This window comes from Crassostrea angulata, chromosome 8 (genome assembly GCF_025612915.1).
Source record: "Crassostrea angulata isolate pt1a10 chromosome 8, ASM2561291v2, whole genome shotgun sequence".
In the NCBI taxonomy this organism is placed as follows: Eukaryota; Metazoa; Mollusca; class Bivalvia; order Ostreida; family Ostreidae; genus Magallana; species Magallana angulata.
The window spans coordinates 35570066-35591086 of record NC_069118.1 but is presented as its reverse complement, the minus strand read 5'-3'; the positions used below and the strand labels follow the sequence as shown (position 1 = coordinate 35591086).

The 21021-nt window shown below is 32.9% G+C and overlaps 1 protein-coding gene across 6 annotated transcripts in view; it reads right to left on the bottom strand.

Moving 5' to 3' along the window:
* The window catches only part of LOC128158169 (plexin-B-like), a 342553-nt gene that overhangs the window by 222514 nt on the left and 99018 nt on the right, over nt 1-21021 (bottom strand). For all 6 annotated transcript variants that reach the window (XM_052820921.1, XM_052820923.1, XM_052820920.1 and 3 more), the window contains one exon: nt 1207-1335. In XM_052820921.1, coding sequence (XP_052676881.1) covers nt 1207-1335 — 129 coding nt within the window. The remainder of the gene's footprint in view (nt 1-1206; nt 1336-21021) is intronic.

Here is a 21021-nt window from a genome sequence, read left to right as displayed (position 1 = left end):
TTGTTTTTAAAACGGTTATATTGAAGTTCTCCCTGGCGGCTGTCGTCACGGTTGGTGACAGTAATTATGCCAGACTAACCGGTTGATATACAAAGGTGTGAATTGATAAGTTCTCTTCATGTGTGTTTTTATACTTTTATTAAAAAGTAAAATTTATTCACTGTTTAATTTTTTGTTTTTACGAATACGGATGTATCGAGGCTAGACGTAATATGGAAACCCCACGGAAAAGAAATACCTTATCTCCAGATGCTAAATACAAACTAGTTATGGCTATTGATAAAAGAACAAAGCCTTAATTCGAAATAGCTAAGGATTTTGAGATTATTGCGTGTACACTTACGATGAAATACAAGCAGCGTTCAGCAATATTTGAGGCGTTTGAGTGTGGTGATTTTTCTCTAACGTTTTTCAAAAACGTAAAAGAATGCGATCCGAGATTATGATGAGGTTTAAGATAGCAACAAAACGAAACTTACAAAACTTTCAGATATAATTTTAATCAAACTTCCAAGGACTAATGTTCTATGTACTAATCCGTTTATTGTAATAGATAAATGATGATCTAATAATTTGTTCGGGTTTGGTTTTCTATGCTTACATCGGGATTGAGCTATAAAAAATGGCGGCTTCACATCAGTCAATTTCGCTTATATTGAAATACGGATATATTGAAATAATTTGCATAGTCCCCTGAATTTCAATATATCCGGAGTAGGCTGTATATATGGGAGTAGAGAAGAAATTTTTTAAAGATTTAATACATGTTCACTATATGGCCATTTTGGCCCGGCCCTGCCCAGGGATCATGAATTTCACAATTTAGATAGATGGACTTTGGACACCATATTCATGCATTTAATTTTTTCTCCATTTATTTGGGAGTAGAGATAAAGATTTTAGAAAATTTGGCTTTTTTTAGGATGTTAGGCATGTCTATGAGGTCCCAGGGATGGTAAGATAATAAATTTCAAAATTTAAATTCCTCTTACACTAGAAATGCTTCACACCAAAAATGATAACAATTGGCTTTGTAGACTTCAAAAAGAAGTTAAAAATGGGAGATTGTTAACACATGATGGACGACAGATGATGCACAAAGACAGACGAAGATCAATTGCAATAGACTTTAAAAATTCATATCAAAATAATTATCAGGTTGAAACTAACCCTTTCTGTTTGGGTAATGATTCAATATTAACTAACCGGCTCAGCAGGGAAATTTCTTCCTTGGATAATAATGGTTTTCGAACGGCCCTCTGGTAAATATATATCCCCAGTTTTAGCTTTGTCTACCATTGGACAAAATAGTTTTCCTCTTTTGCCTTCATTGCTCTGTAAAGTAATTCAACAAAAAATATTCATTATAATATATTATACATGTAATGTAAAATGTTGCTTATGTTCTAACATTTATTAAATTATTCTTTATGTTTAAAGACATGAATTTATCAGTTATTGCAAAAACCTGAACTAAACTTATTCGTTAATTGTAAAAGACATTACTTAAATTTTCAAAGCTGACATTGATTTGCATTTGACTGAGTTAAGTATATCAGACTAAGTTAACAGTTACATCTATAATTATTTTAATCAACATTCTCTTTGATTGTTATTGAGTATGCACAAGTCATGAAATTAAAAACACCTACAGACCCTGAAACATGCCACTGCACCAGTTGCACGGTTCGGTTCATTATGCTTTTTTAACAGTACGATTCGCTTTGTGAATGGTACAGTTCCTTTTGTGAAGGTACAGTTCGCTTTGTGAATGATATCATTCGTTTTGTGAATGGAACGGTTTGCTTCTTGTCGGGTACGCTTTGCTAAAAATAGCTGCACGCTTTGTGAATGGTTTGCATGCTTTAATAATGAGGTAGGTATGGCCTGAACACTTTGATTTTTCTCAATATAATTTTGCTTAGTTTTGCCCGATCTACTTCAGCAAGGTGGTAATTATGACAAGCATTTTTTCTTTATTCATATGATATATTACAAATGTATTTCAATCTATTAATTAGTGGAATTGTCACACTAATTCTAATGGAACAATTTTTTTAGATGCGCATGATGCAACTTCCTGGATGGTGCTGAGCCTGTTTGTCAACATGTGGAACCCACGTGTACTTGGGGGTAGGTATGTTTACTCTAAATTATCTCTCTTAGAAGCCGCATAAGGCGTTATTTTTCTGATCTAAAATTTTTCTTGAAGCATTTAACTAAAATTTCTCTTTCATGAATTATATGCTGAGAGTATAGTTAATCAATTAACTGAATTAAAGCTATATAGTAACATATAGTGAAATTAATTCCTTGTGTGAGACCTAAAGCGACATAATGCAGTTTAGTGATAAAACTTTAATTTAAGTATTATAATCAACACACAAGCTCTCAAGCTCTCCATCTCTCTCTATCTCTTTCTATCTCTCTCTCCTGAAAATCACTTTTAATTAAGCTATGTAAAGTCCAATATGTACCCAATGTATCAAACATTCATAAAAATAATCAAATTACCGTATTTTCCCGACGACTCGTCGATGCGGACGACTCGTCGAATTGCTCATTTTAAGCCAAAATTTTAACAAAATCCTACGATTCGTCGATTCAGAGCATACGTCGATCTTATCACTTCAAAATGGCATATAAAACTGCAGTAACATTATCAGTGTATGAAGCCACGATGTCCCCGATATTGCTACCAATTATTATTAATGATTAACATTTAAACAATAACGCTTTATACTTATGCATCATATTTTCAAATACCGGCAACATCTACAAAGTCGCTTGCATTTTTAACAATTCCCGCAAACTGCAAAACTAAACTTACTTTGTCAGAAATATTTTATTCCCAAGCATTAAAATAATTATCCACTCTGACTATCACCAGTATATTTGCCATTACATAACCAGCCACCTGTTGACTCGGCGCATGGTCAATGTTTGTTTAACAATTTCCGGTGTCATAGGCATGCACCTGTCTCCTGTCGGACTTCAAAGGGGGATCTCAAGTGCAGAAAGCTTAGCAATTACTATGATTTGATGAAACTTGTTTACTTTGTATCCAGTAATGCAGTTACACGCTATTGTTTTACATAGACACTGTTAGAAAAAGATCGATCATTTGTACGACTTGATAATGACGATATACGACATACATACGTTTCCTAAAAAAATTATCTAACAATAATCAAAGAATTGGACAATAATTAATCAATGAACTATAATCACTCTTTTAACGGTACTCCTTATATACACAGGGAGTGAAATTGCCGTAAAGATCTCAGCCTTAGGACAAGATTATTAACACAACCGGTGTCAGCCTATTGTATAAACAGTAGTATTGATAATTGCCGATTACGTATTTTAAGATTGAATTTGACCATAAAATATTTCTGATTTATACTTTCCACTAACAACTCTTTACTAATAAAATAATTAAATTTAAAAAACATCTCCCGGACCTACTGCAATATTTTCTTCCATTCAAATTTGGTTTCAATTTTACTGCGCAATGTTATCTTCCTACTAGTGATACATAGAACCATGTGACGATGTGTTTATAAAAACGGAACGGTAAAACTTTTAATTGATTAAAGACAATGTAACATTTTTTAATAACTGTTGTTATTATTATGTATTTAAGTGTTAACAGATGAGTGAAAATGATAATTATTAAAGACGAACAGTGAATTCAACAACGTAATTTTCAATCACACAGCCAACTCAAGATGATTAAAACCAAGATTTTTAATGCTATTTTTAACAATTTTCTGGCCTTGAGCCTACGACAAGTCGAACAAGACGATAAGTCGGGTGCTCTGCTTCACAGAAAAAAAATATCGACTAATCGTCGGAAAAATACGGTAGTATTACCATGAATTGTGTGAACATTAATATTTTACAATTTTAAAGAAATTGGCGATGCAAGTTTAGAAAATCAAAAAAATAATTAAGAAGAAAGGAAATGGAAGTTAAACATTTTCATTGTAACTGTTTTAATAAAAACTAGAACTGTCCTAATGGGACTATTACCGTAGCAAGGCTAATTTCAAATGGGAAAAAAATTGAATTGAATAATAAAGGTTTGGAACACATACAAATAAAAAAAAATTCTAGAATTGTAAAAAAAATCAAAGGCATGAAGGGCCTAAGAGTGGACTCACTCTGAACATGTCAATATTCTAATGGATTTTAGTTACATTGTTAGTAATACATAAAATATCTTTTCTGTCTTTTGTAAATAAATTAAACATAGGTAAACAAAGATAATAGGGTTCATTGTGGTAGACATCACCTTGACGAGACCACCTTTATCATATTATATTGTATGATATTAATATTTAGATATCCTCCACTACACAATTATTTATTAGAAAAATGATCTTTCATGATTAATGAGTTTTTTTATCTTAAAGGACATATCGCATGTTTTTCAATTTTCGGAATTTTTTAAATAAAATCATTCTATACTCATTAAAAATCAAGTTTATTAACGTTTTCATAAAATATTCTGCCTAATTCGTGAGTTTGAATGCAATGAAATTCAAATGTCGCGATATGCATATTTTCTCTCTCGATCTACCCGCCATGATGTGTGACGTCATATGCGACCTCGAGCGAGAAGGTGCTGTTAGCCATCATTGTAATTGGATTAGATTTAAACGACAATTAAACTAATTATCATCTATTAAATTGCCGATAACGGGACATGATGGTGTTCTGTGCCTCCTGCGGGTGATTTAGCCACCAAAAATGGGGATTTGGACTGTTGTTTTTTTAAGTTTCCCTTACGAAAGTATGCGGAAATCTTGTGACAAATAGGGGTCTATCTGTCGACAAGAGGATTTATAAATAAACATTCAATTCATATATTATTAACTATATGGTATATTTTTGTAATTATAGTTTCATAAATAAATCGTATTCATTTCTCAAAAAGAAAAAAAATAGAAGTTTATGCACAGGGGCCTGTGTACAAAACGCAAGTTCATCGGAGAAAAATAACGAGAGGGGGCGCCATTTTGGATACCGCCTCGCTTCATTAGCTGTTTTCTTTTTCTTATTTTTAAACTATACGTTCATGTATGCATCGGTTTTGTATACATGATTTCTTCATTCATACATGTAGCTCACCTCTGCAGAAATCATAATTTTAGTACGGTATGTGAGATTTCTGTGAGTTTTATTTTTTGTGGGAGAAGTCATGGATCGAGTTGTCGATATTGATTGTTTACGCAAGAAATAGACAAAGTTTGTTGATATACATTTATCCGTAAATGGATAAAAAAAATACGGAGATGGGATCTTACAGAAATAAACAATAATTAAGGAAAACGTTCTTGCCTGCTTTTATAATCCAGTGTAATATAGAGTAAACAAACTTAAAAAGTTGTGATCAGTTACTGCCGAAGAAACAAACTTCTTGTGCACCACAGTTTTACAATAATGAACATTCTGAGTCGTTAGGAACGCCAAAAACCAAGACTGTTGTAAATTTTAATAAATTAACACCTTTAACAGATTTATTTGAGCTACAATCCTTACTAAGTTGTGTTTACAATATTTACACGTCGATCAATTTGATCGTCATTGCCGACTTCATCGTCGCTTTTTCGGCAATATCAACGTTTTCTATCCGTACTAGTGGCTCAAACATGTACGACTGAATAATAAGATTCTTTTAATTTAGTCAGCATGTAAAAAAACAACTTACATGGTGAATGAATGTCAAAATTTAAAGAAGATAATGCTAATCCTACAATTTGTTTACAATCAGCTGTTCGAAGAAGGTCGCATGTGACGTCACTGTACCACGTGACACGCTATCTAATTAACGAGTTTTTAAACGATCGGGGCTATAATTTAAATTGATATTATGGCTAATTACCTCTTTTATACCGTTAACAAACTGTTAGGAGTAATTATTAGATACATAAGGAAGCCAAAAAATGTAAAATGTCGTATACTTTAGAAACATGCGATATGTCCTTTAAGGCGAGGGAAATTTAATTTTTAGTTTTACGGATTTTTTGGTAAAAAATTTTGGTAGGAGGAGGGAAAAAAAAAACAGTGAGCAAACTTTTATTGATCAAAATTGCATACTATTTGCTTGTACAATATCCACTGTGTACTTTGTATTTGTTTCAAGACCATTGTTAACAGAAAACCCAATGCAATCATTGGTATTGACCTTAAGTTAATAAACTTGTTCAGGATAACATTTTCTTTGCTAATCATAAATCAAAGGCCGGAACGGCCACAAAGGCGTCGAACTGCCATTTAATTCTTTTATATAGAATGATATCAATAATTTGAATTCTGTTAATTTAATAGTCGTATATCAAATAATTTTAGACATAGAATAGAGAAGTATGTGAATTATGTTTTGTACTGCTTTAAAAACAAAAATAAGTTTATTTTCTTATAAAATAGGTATTGGTGCTTTTACAATTCAATAATTCATTATGGTTACAAAATTCGAAGAAATTTCAAAGATCAAATTAATTATTTTCTTCACACAATTTTCACAGGTTCATGATTTGATTACATGAACAGTATGTCCCCAATTATAATAATAAAACATACTTTTATTTATTTCAATTCCCGTTTGAAACAAGATTCCCTATGGTACGGTTGTTTACAAACAAATCCACAACACGTGCTATCTTAAATGCTCGACCAGACCAATTACATTATCGTGTTTATTTTTAGCAACAAAATCACTAGATACGTTTATCGCTTACATTTATTTTGGAGACCGTGCCCGATAACAAATAAATTTACATCGCAAATTTTATTTCTATCGGGCACGCTCTCCAATTAAAATGTAAGCGATAATCTAAAATAATATTTAGTGAATTTTTACACCTGATTGTATTCATCCGCCATTTCTTGATTAAGCAAATTTATACTTATGCAATGAGTTGTCAATAACCAGGTAGGCAATGGTTTTTTGTACACAATTTAGTTAACAAATGGAATAAAAATCGTGTAATACGTTTAATACTTTAAGGAACTTGTTTCTTATGCGCATTTGAAAGGCGGTGCAGTGCATGAATTTGGACGATTGCCAATCCAGACGATCGCTAGAAGGCTGTCGAGCATTAGCTCGACGCCTTAAAAACTTATAAGCCAAACCATGCATGGCTGACCTCCATCTTAAATACTCCATGTTATAGAGACACCAGCACTTCATTTTAAAAGAGTACTTTGTCAAATATTTTGCAGATTTCAAATAAAATAAAGTAAATTTAAAACAAAGATCGGTCAAACTTAAAAATTTCTGAAAATACGATTGTTTTTTCCTTTTCTTTTTTTACAAAATCGGAAAAAATTGGGTCGGCGGATCCGTAAAACTAAAAATTAAATTTCTCTCGCCTTAATATGTTGTAGCCAGGGATAATAAGATATTTGTATAGGGTGTATTAACCATGCATTTGACACATACCTTGGATCGGACAACTTTGTTAATAAATACTAGACTTTGACCCTTGCGTGCACGGGTTGACATTGCATATCGGACATTTACAAAATAGATACATCCACAGGGGCCAAGCCCGTTTTAACATTAATTTCAATGTAACCATTTATTATTTATGCCTCACATATACCCGTGATGTAACAAAAAATTGCAGAATCGTCCCGTAACGATTTTGTAGAAAATGAATGAAGAAGCATTGAAAATAACAGTCAAATTAATCATAATAAACCATTTTGAGACTGACTGTAAATACCTTTTATCAAAAATTTAATCCATATAATTTAAAAATTCTACACTTTTTCAACAATGTACACATATTTTCTATGCTACAGAGACAATACACGGAACGCATTCTATCGTAAAACCGGGTACGTAGGACATAAATATATTTTTTTCATTTTAACGATAAAACAATCTATACATTATATCTTCATTCTGCTAAAAGATACATGAAGACAAAAGTAAGTACTAAGTAAATACGTATATTTGTTATTCTATGATTTCTCTCATAAGGAATCATAAAATTATATATGAACAGAATATAAAGCAATCAAATTTCCAATGAAAATTTACACATATTTGTTCTATCGTTTCTGAGTTTATTAATGCAAATATGATTTTGTAGAAACATGAACTAAAGATCCCGTTAGCGTGAATGTATTGCGCACGCGCTAGATTGCAAAATCCAAAAAATCCAGATGATTTCCGGAATTTTTTGAGGAATTTTCACTGATTTTTAATTAGCAAAGCTTGATTGAGAAAAAATAAAAACAAATTGGTAATCTTCAAGTACCAATGATGTTTAAAATATATAAAACAAAAGGCAATACTCTTCCGATTTATCGGTATTAAAGCTTAAAAATTCGAGTCTAATATTTTAATATAGTAGTATAGATACAAACAAATGTGCATACGCTCATGTGTTGTTTCGTATATTCCTCAATTAAAACAAATGAACTTTATCATTATTAAGAATTTGATAGTCACATTCTCAAAGAAATAGCAATATAGGCATTGTAAAATGACGTCAAATACGACATGATTGAAAATTTAGTTACGAAGATTTTACACTATAGCATTATTTGAATGTTGTGCGTTTGATTGTGAATTCGTGAAAATGTACTCTCTGTGTAATATATTTAGAAAAAAGTAAGTTTTGAAACAAAATTTGAGTAAAATAAGTCCAAGAAATTTGAACAATTAATGTCAAGGTCATTTTTGTTCCATATGTTCATTTCACCATGGATCGTACACAAATTAACCATGCATCGGACAGTTTTCACTGCATGATTTCTTCTAATAATAAGGAGATTATGTGCCCATTCCTTGTGATATACTTTGAATGTGAAGTAAAATAAAAATTTAAATCAAAGGCCTGAAGGGCCACAATGGCGTCGAGTTAAGTTAATTTGAAGAGTAAAAACCTAAATAATTTTTTAAACAAGTGAAAAGCTGTCAATGTGACAGCAAACCGGGTTTTCTTTTTATATGCGAACTGTATACATAATCCATGTCAACCCATATCCAGTGAAATGGAGTACCCCATATGCAATATTTTGCCAAAAATGACTTATAAGTTCAAAAGCTGATATTTTTTCATATATAATCAGAAATAAAAATCCTAAAAATATGCACACCTCTGATACATGTACAATTAATCTGCAAAAGAACAACTTTTTATCTATAAAACTGTAGGAAAAGTTATCCGTACAATGAGGTTACCCTATATGCAATATTTTGCTAAAAATTGACTAAGTTCAAAAGCTGGTATTTTTTTCACAAATTATCAGTAATAAAAATCCTAGCAATATGCACACCTATGATATATGTATAATTGATCAGCAAAAGAACAACTTCTTATCTTGAAAACTGTATGAGGAGTTATCCGTAAAATGAGGGTACACTATATGCAATATTTTGCCAAAAAATGACTAAATTCAAAAGCTGGTATTTTTTTCATAAATTATCAGTAACCAAAATCCTAGCAATATGCACACCTCTGATATATGTATAACTGATCTGCAAAAGAAAAATTTCCTATCTTGAGAACTGTAGGAGGAGTTATCCGTACAATGAGGGTAACATATATGCAATATTTTGCCAAAAAATGACTAAGTTCAAAAGCTGGTATTTTTTTCATAAATTATTGAAAATCAAAATCCTAGCAATATGCATACCTCTGATATATGTTTAATTGATCTGCAAAAGAACAACTTCCTATCTTGAAAACTGTAGGAGGACTTATCCGTACAATGAGGGTACCCTATACACAATATTTTGCCAAAAAATGACCAAGTTCAAAAGCTGGTATTTTTTTCATAAATTATCAGTAATCAATTTTAACTTTTTAAAAACAGAAATAAAAACAAATACATTAGTCAACTTTAAAAAAAATAGAAAATGTTTTTTATCACATAACTAATAAAATTACAATTCATTACAAATTTGCTCACCTAATTCTTAAAAAGTTTTGAATTTTAATTGAAAATTTAAGTTTAGAAATATCTTAGGAGTTAAACAATTTTTTTAAGAATTTTTTTCTCTATTCATATGGAAATAAATATTAAAATTATGATTGTGTTTAATTCTATATATTGTATACTGCTGATAACCACTCTGTCTCTTATTATCAATTTCATCTAAAATTTACTAGGGTCCAAATGACACGGGCCGAAAAGATCAGGGGTAGATAAAAGAAAGCACCCATTCACGTTGTTTGCAAAGTGAAAGTAGTTCCCTAGTTGGTTTAAAATAACTTGGTTGTAGATCAGCTGATGTACTTATCGCTCGATTAGGAAGTTTTGTTTCTACAAGATCAAACATTTGTGCATTGTCAATTTTCGATATGGATACAAAATAATCTATTTTGTAGGCTGGTTTATTTCATAACCAAATTGAGTATGTAAGCCCAGTTATCGCATGTGTCTCGGTGCTAGTGTATTCATCCGCTGAAACCGAGACATATTGTTTTCAATAAAATGTGAACATTTTCAAAGACGGCAACCATTTCTGCAAACTTGTTTTGTTGACGTACGGTTCTGCTCGAAATTAGAGTATGTCATCTATTTTTCTTCAAACACATAAGAAAATTTTGCACTCATTTGAGTTGTTTGGCTCCTAAAAATGTTAACTTCCGGACGTACGATCCCTAGATGGCTTTCGAGCTTCGCTCTACGCCATAAAAATAACTGATACAAACATTTTCCTAAGACCACTTAATAATCAAGTTTTACAGACACATGCTTTTTAGTCCAAACTTCCTGTAGGAGCTGGCACGACAAAGAACCCCTTATGATTAAGATTTTTTTTAAACAGAAGCACTAGTCTAAATTCCTAAATGCATATTAAAAGAAATCTGAATAGCAATTGAATAAATCAATTTTTCCGAACCTTTGTATTTTTGCATTAAAACCAGAAAATGTTGTTACTTTTTAATCTCTACTGTACTGCAATTGCTGTCCGATGCTTGGTAAATATTGTCCGATCCATGGTGAAATAGTTCAGCACTTCAATAATTTGCATTATTTTCTACTTTTTTTAACAATTTCACAAACTTTTCTCCAACTAGTGGGTATTGTTTTTTTATACAAAAAAACACATGTCTCCCCTTCTCCCAAAGGATTGTAATATGGGGCAAATTTAATAAGTGAAAAAGAATGAAGTCAGCTATATGTTAGATATCATCCATATATGATACAGTTTAGAAAATGAATTAACTTGAGACACAAGATTGGTCAAGGTCAAAAATTATGGAGGCGTGCAGTCCTTCTCAATACCATCTACCTATGTTCCAAGTTTGAAGCCTTAATGTCAAAAGCTATCCAAGTTACCACCCAGACAAAATTTAATTATTTTTTTTTTAATTTGACCTTGAGTAAAACAAGGTCAAGGTCAAATATTTATCAATTGTACACCCCAGTGTATTCTAATTGTTCTTTGTGTTAAGTTTGAAGTCCTTCTGTCAAAGAATATTTAGGAGGTGAACAATGAAGTTTTTTCTAATTTGACCTTGAAATATAATTTTTAGGTCAAGGTCAAAAATTTTGGTAAGGTTGAACTGGACTATATACCATCTATGTATGATACAAGTTAAAAGATTGTATGATTAAGGAGTCTTGTGTTATGGTCCGGACTATATTTTTTATAAAACGCTTGACTTTGAAGAAGATAATAGGTCAAAGTCAAAAATTTTGATAGCCTGCACTTTTTCTTAATACCATCTACCTATGTTCCAAGTTTGAAGTCTTAATGTCAAAAGGTATCTAAGGTACCACCCAGACAAAATTTAATTATTTTTTCTCAAGTTGACCTTGAGTAAAACAAGGTCAAGGTCAAATATTTATCAATAGTACACCTCAGTGTATTTTAATTGTTCTTTGTGTAAAGTTTGAAGTCCTTCTGTCAAAGAATATTTAGGAGGTGAACAATGAAGTTTTTTCTGATTTGACCTTGAAATATAATTTTAAGGTCAAGGTCAAAAATTTTGGTAAGGTTCAACTTGACTATATACCATCTATCTATGATACAAGTTAAAAGTTTGTATGTTTAAGGAATGTTGTGTTATAGTCCAAACTCTATTTTTTATAAAACGCTTGACCTTGAAAAAGAAAATAGGTCAAGGTCAAAAATTTTGGTGGCATGCACTCCTTCTCAATACCATCTACCTATGTTCTAAGTTTGAAGTCTTAATGTCAAAGGGTATTTAAGTTACGGCTTGGACAAATTTGGATGAAGAAGAATAAGAAGAACTAGATTCGATCTCGTTGCGAGCAACGAGTGGGTCTTCCGTCTGATTTTTGAATAGATTAGATTAAACTTATCAATTCAAAGATAAAATCGTAGATCTAAGCGAAAAATAGAGAAAAAAAATTTGCGGCACTCCGGGCTTGAACCCGGGTCGCCTGGGCCATGTCCACGACTATATCGACTGAGCTACTCGGACTCTCGCTTCAGGACTTTGACGCTTAATTTCTCGAGAACGCCTTGATCGATTTTAAAACAAATTACATATTCTGAATCAGTAAAAAGGTCACTATAAGGTGTAAAAATTTCAAAGAAAAATATAAAAAAATAAAAAAGTAGAAAAATTCAATTTTTCAAAATTTCTTCCGGTGACGACCGGAGGTGACGGCGGACATTCTCTATACCGAGGTGCACCAGGAAATCGATAGATCTATCATCCCTGAAATTCTCAGCTCTCTATCTTTGCTCGTTTTTGAAAAACCTGAGAGACAAAATTGACTTTTTAAAATCGTAAACGGACGATAACTTCCGACCGGAAGTGAATTTTCAAAATCTGTTTCAGCGGTATAAATTTCAGATAACGAGGCTTCAATCCTGAAAATTTGAGAGAAATCGATCGTCCCATCTCTGAGAAATCGCCTGCACAAAATTTGTAAGACAAAAAAAGAATAATAATAATAACTAGACACGATCTCGTTGCGAGCAACGAGGAGGTCTTCCGTGCGATTTTTTGAAGGTTATATGACCTTGACTTTGATATTTGACCCTTTATCTTCTTATCGGGGCAACAGTAAAAAAAATTGATGGTTGAATTTTGTTAGGAACATCATTCTCAGCATTTTATTCTATATTGATTTTTACAATGATGCTTTTTAAAATATTTGTTCTGTTTGAGGTATGTTATAAACGTTTTGTACTTCTGGCCCCTGAAAACCCATTAAAAACCCCTTAATACGGAGCACATGATAAAATAATTATAATATATTGTTAAATAAATGTGAGATGAATATATTGCTTCCTAAACATATAACAAAATATTTTTCAGTAAAGTGCTATGGAAGCAAGACTTTAGAGCCCTTTTGGTCCCTAAATTGAAGGGCTAGCCCCTTTTTCTAGGCATCATAAGAAAGTTCTTTTGATATTCAACATATTTTGTTCAACAAGTGTTTAGAAATTCTTTGCCGTTTTTGAGCTATCTGGGATAGGACATTTTAGGGGCCGACCCCTAATCTCCTTATTGGGACCAGATAACGAAACTTTTATGATTGAATATTGTTTAAAACATCATTCTAAGCATCTTTTATTCTATATTGCTTTTCAAAATATTTGTCCTTTTTGAGATATATTCGATCGAAGTTTTGGACTTCTGGCCCCTTAAAACCCCTAATTACGTAACGCATGATACAAATTTTATAATGTATAGTTTTATTAGTGAAAGATGACAATTTTTGCTTCTTAAACATATTACAAAAATTTCTCAGTAAAGGGCTATGAAAGAAAGACTTTAGAGCCCTTTTGGCCCCTAAATTGAAGTGCTAGCCCCTTTTTCTTGGCATCATACGAAAGTTCTTTTGATATTAAACATATTTTGTTCAACAAGTGTTTAGAAATTCTTTGCCGTTTTAGAGCTATCTGGGATAGGACATTTTAGGGGCCGACCCCTAATCTCCTTATTGGGGCCAGATAACGAAACTTTTATGATTGAATATTGTTTAAAACATCATTCTAAGCATCTTTTATTCTATATTGCTTTTCAAAATATTTGTCCTTTTTGAGATATATTCGATCAAAGTTTTGGACTTCTGGCCCCTTGAAACCCCTAATTACGTAACGCATAATAAAAATTTTATAATGTATAGTTTATTTAGTGAAAGATGAACATTTTTGCTTCTTAAACATATTACAAAACATTTCTCAGTAAAGGGCTATGAAAGAAAGACTTTAGAGCCCTTTTGGCCCCTAAATTGAAGTGCTAGCCCCTTTTTCTTGGCATCATATGAAAGTTCTTTTGATATTAAACATATTTTGTTCAACAAGTGTTTAGAAATTCTTTGCCGTTTTAGAGCTATCTGGGATAGGACATTTTAGGGGCCGACCCCTAATCTCCTTATTGGGGCCAGATAACGAAACTTTTATGATTGAATATTGTTTAAAACATCATTCTAAGCATCTTTTATTCTATATTGCTTTTCAAAATATTTGTCATTTTTGAGATATATTCGATCGAAGTTTTGGCTTTCTGGCCCCTTAAAACCCCTAATTACGTAACGCAGAATAAAAATTTTATAATGTATAGTTTTTTTAGTGAAAGATAAACATTTTTGCTTCTTTAACATATTACAAAATATTTCTCAGTAAAGGGCTATGGAAGAAAGACTTTAAAGCCCTTTTGGCCCCTCAATTGAGGGACCAGCCCCTTTTTCTTGATATCAAACGAAAGCTCTTGTAAATATAAATTTTATTTGTTCTATATGTTATGGTAAAATATTTTCAGGAAAGGAGATAAAGAACGAAAACCATTAAAAATTACGTTGTTTTTTCAAACTCGATTTTCGGGTCCAGGCGAGCTTCGACGCCTTTGAAGCCAGACAACCATAAATGCCTTTAAACACATCTACAATCTTTTGTCTACAATCCCTGAAAATTTAAATTCAATATCTTTTTTCGTTTAGGAGGAGATAGCAGGACAAAATGACCCTCTAAAAATCACTAAAACGTTAATATCTCCCGAACGGAAATGACGTCATAAAAATAAAAAATTATATATAAGGTATTTATCAATATCTACAAGATCTGAAATTTTCACTAAAATCGGTCAAGCCGTTTTCAAGAAATCTCTTGTACAAAAAAGCGTAAGAAAAAAAAAAAATAATAAAAGGGAAAAAGAAACAAAGCAATAACAATAAGGTCTTCCGTTGGAAACGGAAGACCTTAATAATAACTAGATTCGATCTCGTTGCGAGCAACGAGTGGGTCTTCCGTCCGATTTTTGAATAGATTAGATTAAACTTATCAATTCAAAGATAAAATCGTTGATCTAAGCAAAAAAAATGAAAAGAAATTTTGCGGCACTCGAGGCTTGAACCCGGGTCGCCTGGGCCATGTCCACGACTATATCGACTGAGCTACTCGGACTCTCGCTTCAGGACTTTGACGCTTAATTTCTCGAGAACGCCTTGATCGATTTTGAAACAAATTACATATTCTGAATCAGTAAAAGGGTCACTATCATCTTATTGGAAAAAATATATAAAAATAAAAAGCTGAAAATTTGCATTTTTTAATTTTGCTTCCGGTGACGACCGGAAGTGACGGCGAACATTCTCTATACCGAGGTGCACCAGGAAATCGATAGATCTTTCATCTCTGAAATTTTCAGCTCTCTATCTTTGCTCGTTTTTGAAAAACCTGAGCGACAAAATTGACTTTTTAAAATCGTAAACGGACGATAACTTCCGACCGGAAGTGAATTTTCAAAATCTGTTTCAGCGGTATAAATTTCAGATAACGAGGCTTCAGTCCTGAAAATTTGAGAGAAATCGATTGTCCCATCTCTGAGAAATCGCCTGCACAAAATTTGTAAGACAAAAAAAGAATAATAATAATAATAATAATAATAATAATAAGAAAAGTGAAAAAGAAACCGAAGAATAATAGAAGGGTCTTCCGCTGAAGACGGAAGACCCTAATAATAATAATAAGAAAAGTGAAAAAGAAACCGAAGAATAATAGAAGGGTCTTCCGCTGAAGACGGAAGACCCTAATAAGAAGAAGAAGAATAAGAAAGTCGACAAAACCAATATGTCTCCCCTTTGAAAGGGGAGACATAATAATTAAGCAAGGGGAAAACCTGTAACTTTTAAAACAAGTTTTATTTATATTTGAACAATATTTGATGCGTGAACAAAGGGAAAAATCCAAAGGTGTCTGATGCATGGTGAAATCACCCTACTTTTAATTCATGATTTATTTTAAATTCTGCTTGTTGAGAGCAGAAAAGGGTCATAAATATCTGATTTCTGAATCATCAACTCAAGTCAGTACTTTCAGTACTTTGATTTAATACGTTCTGTTGATATTTTAATGATAGACTGGCAATGCTAGAGTGACTGGCAATCTGATATGTGCGAGCTGATACGTGCGAGAGATAAACATATCGTAGGAAACAGACAAAGGACCAGTATAATATTTCAATGACAAAGAAATAAGAACTAATTGCACTATATTGCACATTATCAATTCACATTTGTGCTCAAAATCCACTCCAAGAGATCCAATGACAGCAAGGGTCTTCTCGCTTTGCGAGCTCAATTGAAAAACAAACTGGGTTTTTCTAAAAATAGATTTTACGCAAATCTCCATTCGGAACTTCTCAAACAGTAATACAGAACAGGGTTTGCCCCGTTTAAGTTGTAAATTCATGGGCATCGATTGAACAAAAACTACTTTGATTTGTTTTATTTTTTATATATCAAGAAAAACTTTAAAAATATATGTATAAATAAAGGTGACATTGTTGACCAATTTCAAATTGGCAATCATGCAAACAAAAGCTGTTAATGCATGCACTTTTTTCTATAGCGCACGAATAACGTAGTGTAAAATTTTCGCAGAAACAGCTAAGAAAACAAGGACTTGATCGCTTTGCGAACCAACTCAAAAGTAAGTTAACAAAAAAAATTAAAATCAAAATTTTCAGAATCTACTGTTAACACATATGTATAAAAGTAATACATTTACAAATTTATGTATCTGATGATATTTTTTTTTAATTTAATTGTTTTAAAGACAAGAGGCCCATGGGCCACATCGCTCACCTGAGGAACAATAGGTATAATAAAATCAGCTAAATGGAGTCATAATTAATACAAACTATCTGGACAATGTACAATAATACATGTAGATCCTGTATAAATAAAATCCATTTTTCCCCTGGATATTCTTACGTTTATAATCATTAGTCCCTTTTCTAACAGGATGATTTTATAGTCATATCATATGTTGAGTATTGCAGTTCTCAAAAAGATCCTTAACAATAGTTTATAAATGGGATATAAACCTACATCAAACTCTGAACCTTCTTGTAAAGCCAAAGAATTGTCCTGGGGCCAAAGTCTTAACAATTATAAAAAATCATCTGACTGATTAGTTTCTGAGAAGAAGATTTTTAAAGATTTACTCTATATATTCCTATGTTTAATTTCAACACCCAATTGTGGCCCCACCCTACCCCCGGGGGTCATGATTTTCACAACTGTGTATCTACACTACCTGAAGATGCTTCCACACAAGTTTCAGCTTTCCTGGCTAATTAGTTTCTGAGAAGAAGATTTTTAAAGATTAACTCTATATATTCATGTGTTAAACTTCGACCCCCCATTGTGGCCCCACCCTACCCCTGGGGGTCATGATTTTTACAACTTTGTATCTACACTACCTGAGGATGCTTCCACACAAGTTTCAGCTTTCCTGGCTGATCAGTTTCTGAGAAGAAGATTTTTAAAGATTTACTCTATATATTCCTATGTAAAAGTTTGACCCCACCCCCCCCCCCATTGTGGCCCCATCCTACCCCCGGGGGTCATGATTTTCACAACTTTGTATCTACACTACCTGAGGATGCTTCCACACAAGTGTTAGCTTTCCTGGCTGATTAGTTTCAGAGAAGAAGATTTTTAAAGATTTACTCTATATATTAATGTGTTTAACTTCGACCCCCCATTGTGGCCCCAACCTACCCCCGGGGGTCATGATTTTCACAACTTTGTATCTACACTACCTGAGGATGCTTCCACACAAGTTTCAGCTTTCCTGGCTGATTAGTTTCTGAGAAGAAGATTTTTAAAGATTAACTCTATATATTCCTATGTTAAACTTCAACCCCCCATTGTGGCCCTATCTTACTCCCGGGGGACATAACTTTCCCAAATTTGTATCTACACTACCTGAAGATGCTTCCACACAAGTTTCAGCTTTCCTGGCTGATTAGTTTCTGAGAAGAAGATTTTTAAAGATTTACTCTATATATTCCTATGTAAAAGTTTGACCCCCCCCCCCCCATTGTGGCCCCATCCTACCCCCGGGGGTCATGATTTTCACAACTTTGTATCTACACTACCTGAGGATGCTTCCACACAAGTTTCAGCTTTCCTGGCTGATTAGTTTCTGAGAATAAGATTTTTAAAGATTTACTCTATATATTCCTATGTTAAACTTCAACCCCCCCATTGTGGTCCCACCCTATCCCCGGGGGTCATGATTTTCACAACTTTGAATCTACATTACCTGAGGATGCTTCCACACAAGTTTCAGCTTTCCTGGCTGATTAGTTTCAGAGAAGAAGATTTTTAAAGATTTACTCTATATATTAATGTGTTTAACTTCGACCCCCCATTGTGGCCCCAACCTACCCCCGGGGGTCATGATTTTCACAACTTTGTATCTACACTACCTGAGGATGCTTCCACACAAGTTTCAGCTTTCCTGGCTGATTAGTTTCTGAGAAGAAGATTTTTAAAGATTTACTCTATATATTCCTATGTTAAACTACGACCCCCCCCCCATTGTGGCCCCACCCTACCCCCGGGGGTCATGATTTTCACAAATTTGAATCTACACTACCTGAGGATGCTTTCACATAAGTTTCAGCTTTCCTGGTCTTATGGTTCATGAGAAGAAGATTTTTGAAAAGAACTATATATGATATTAGTCAAATTTGGCCCCCAAAATTCGCTATTTTTAAAATGATTCAGGTACATTATTTTGTTGTGTTATTTTATAAAAGAGTTGACATGAAATATGTTTTTCACCTATTTATTTAATTTATATGCACTCACTGGCAGTATATGACGTCAGAAGTGACGCTATTTTTATAATTTAATCAAAATCAATCAAAAATTGACATTTTTCTTATCTTTTTTCGAATGGGAAATATAGAGCGACTCTTTGAACAAGAACGAACTTTTTGTCACTTATAAGTATTGGATAGATACATCTTTGGTGAAAATATTTTGTTTGTTCAAGCAGTCGCTCAATGTTTCCTTAAAGAAAAACTACCTAAAAACAAGCCGTTTTATGCTAAAAATGAGAAAATGGCGGGAAAAGGTAAACTTTATGATGTCATATTTTTAAATTGTGGGTACTAAAATCAAAATGAAAATTATGAAAAAACTTCAAATGTATATTTGTACAAATAAAACGAAGAATTACAGTAAAATGACAATGTTCATTTTAGGGGGCCATTTTAGGCTCAAACCATATATAGTCCTTTCTCGAAAATTTTCATAAATTCCTAATTATCTCCCTTTGCAAAAGGGCGTGGTCCTTAATTTTCACAACTTTGAATCCCCTTAGGATAAGGATGCTTTGTGCCAAGTTTGGTTAAAATTGGCCCAGTGGTTCTTGAGAAGATGTTGAAAATGTGAAAAGTTTACAGACAGACGGACAGACGGACGGACAGACAGACGGACGGACGGACGGACAGACAGACAGACAGACAGACAGACAGACAGACGGACGACAGACAAAATGTGATCAGAATAGCTCACTTGAGCTTTCAGCTCGGTGAGCTTAAAAACCAACAAAATGACAATAACCCCTCCCTTTGCAGTAAATGGAAATACCAGTAGCCAAGCAATGCTCTTCTGTTATGAAGAAGGCTTACATAGGCATTGCCTGCTGCCTAATCCATTTATGTAAATGTATATTAGCACAATATAATATGTTCAAAACTAAACAATGCTCTTTTGTTAGTAAAACTTTGAATATCTTTCTAATAAGAGTCTTGACAGATGCAATTAGTTGTTTTTAATTTTCCTCACTTTCTCCTATGGTACAATGGAACTCCATATCAGAAAATTGATCCCATAGGACTATGATTCTCTTTGATGAGCTTGTTAAATTTAATAAACTCCCAAAACATTACCATAATTACCATAAAATGTAAAAATATGTAAAAAAAAGAAAATTTAATATTACAAACAATATCATGGTCATGACACACCCTTTCATCATAAGCAATCTTTGTGTGAAGTAAGAACTTCCAATGTTTCCCCATAAGAAAGATATGGACCGGACACGAATTTTGCATTTTTTCTGCCAGTGACCTTGACCTTGCCCAAATGACCTTGGGTCAAGGTCATGACACACCCTTAGGTCATAAGCAATCTTTGTGTGAAGTAAGAACTTCCAATGTTTCCACATAAGAAAGATATGGACCGGACACGAATTTTGCACTTTTTCTGCCAGTGACCTTGACCTTGCCTGAATGACCTTGGGTCAAGGTCATGACACACCCTTAGGTCATAAGCAATCTTTGTGTGAAGTAAGAACTTCCAATGTTTCTCCATAAGAAAGATATGGACCGGACACGATTGCACAGACAGACGGACAGACAGACAGACAGAAGGACGGACGGACAAGGTGATTCCTATATACCCCCCCAAACTTTGTTTGCGGGGGGTATAATTATGTTTTCTGCTGCTTTAAAAACAAAAATCAGTGTATTTTCTTATAAAATAGGTAGTGGTGCTTTTTTAATACAATAACTCATCATAATTGCAAAAATCGAAGAAATTTCAAAGTTCAAAAATAATTTTTTTCTTTCTGCTTCAAACAGTCTTTGAACAATTTTCACAGGTTCATAATTTGAATAAATTAACAGTGTGTCCTGAATTATAATAATAAAACATACATTTATTTATTTCAATTCCTGTTTGAAACAAGATTTCCTATGGTATGGTTGTTTACAAACAAATCCACAACATGTGCTATCTAAACTGCATTATCGAGTTTAT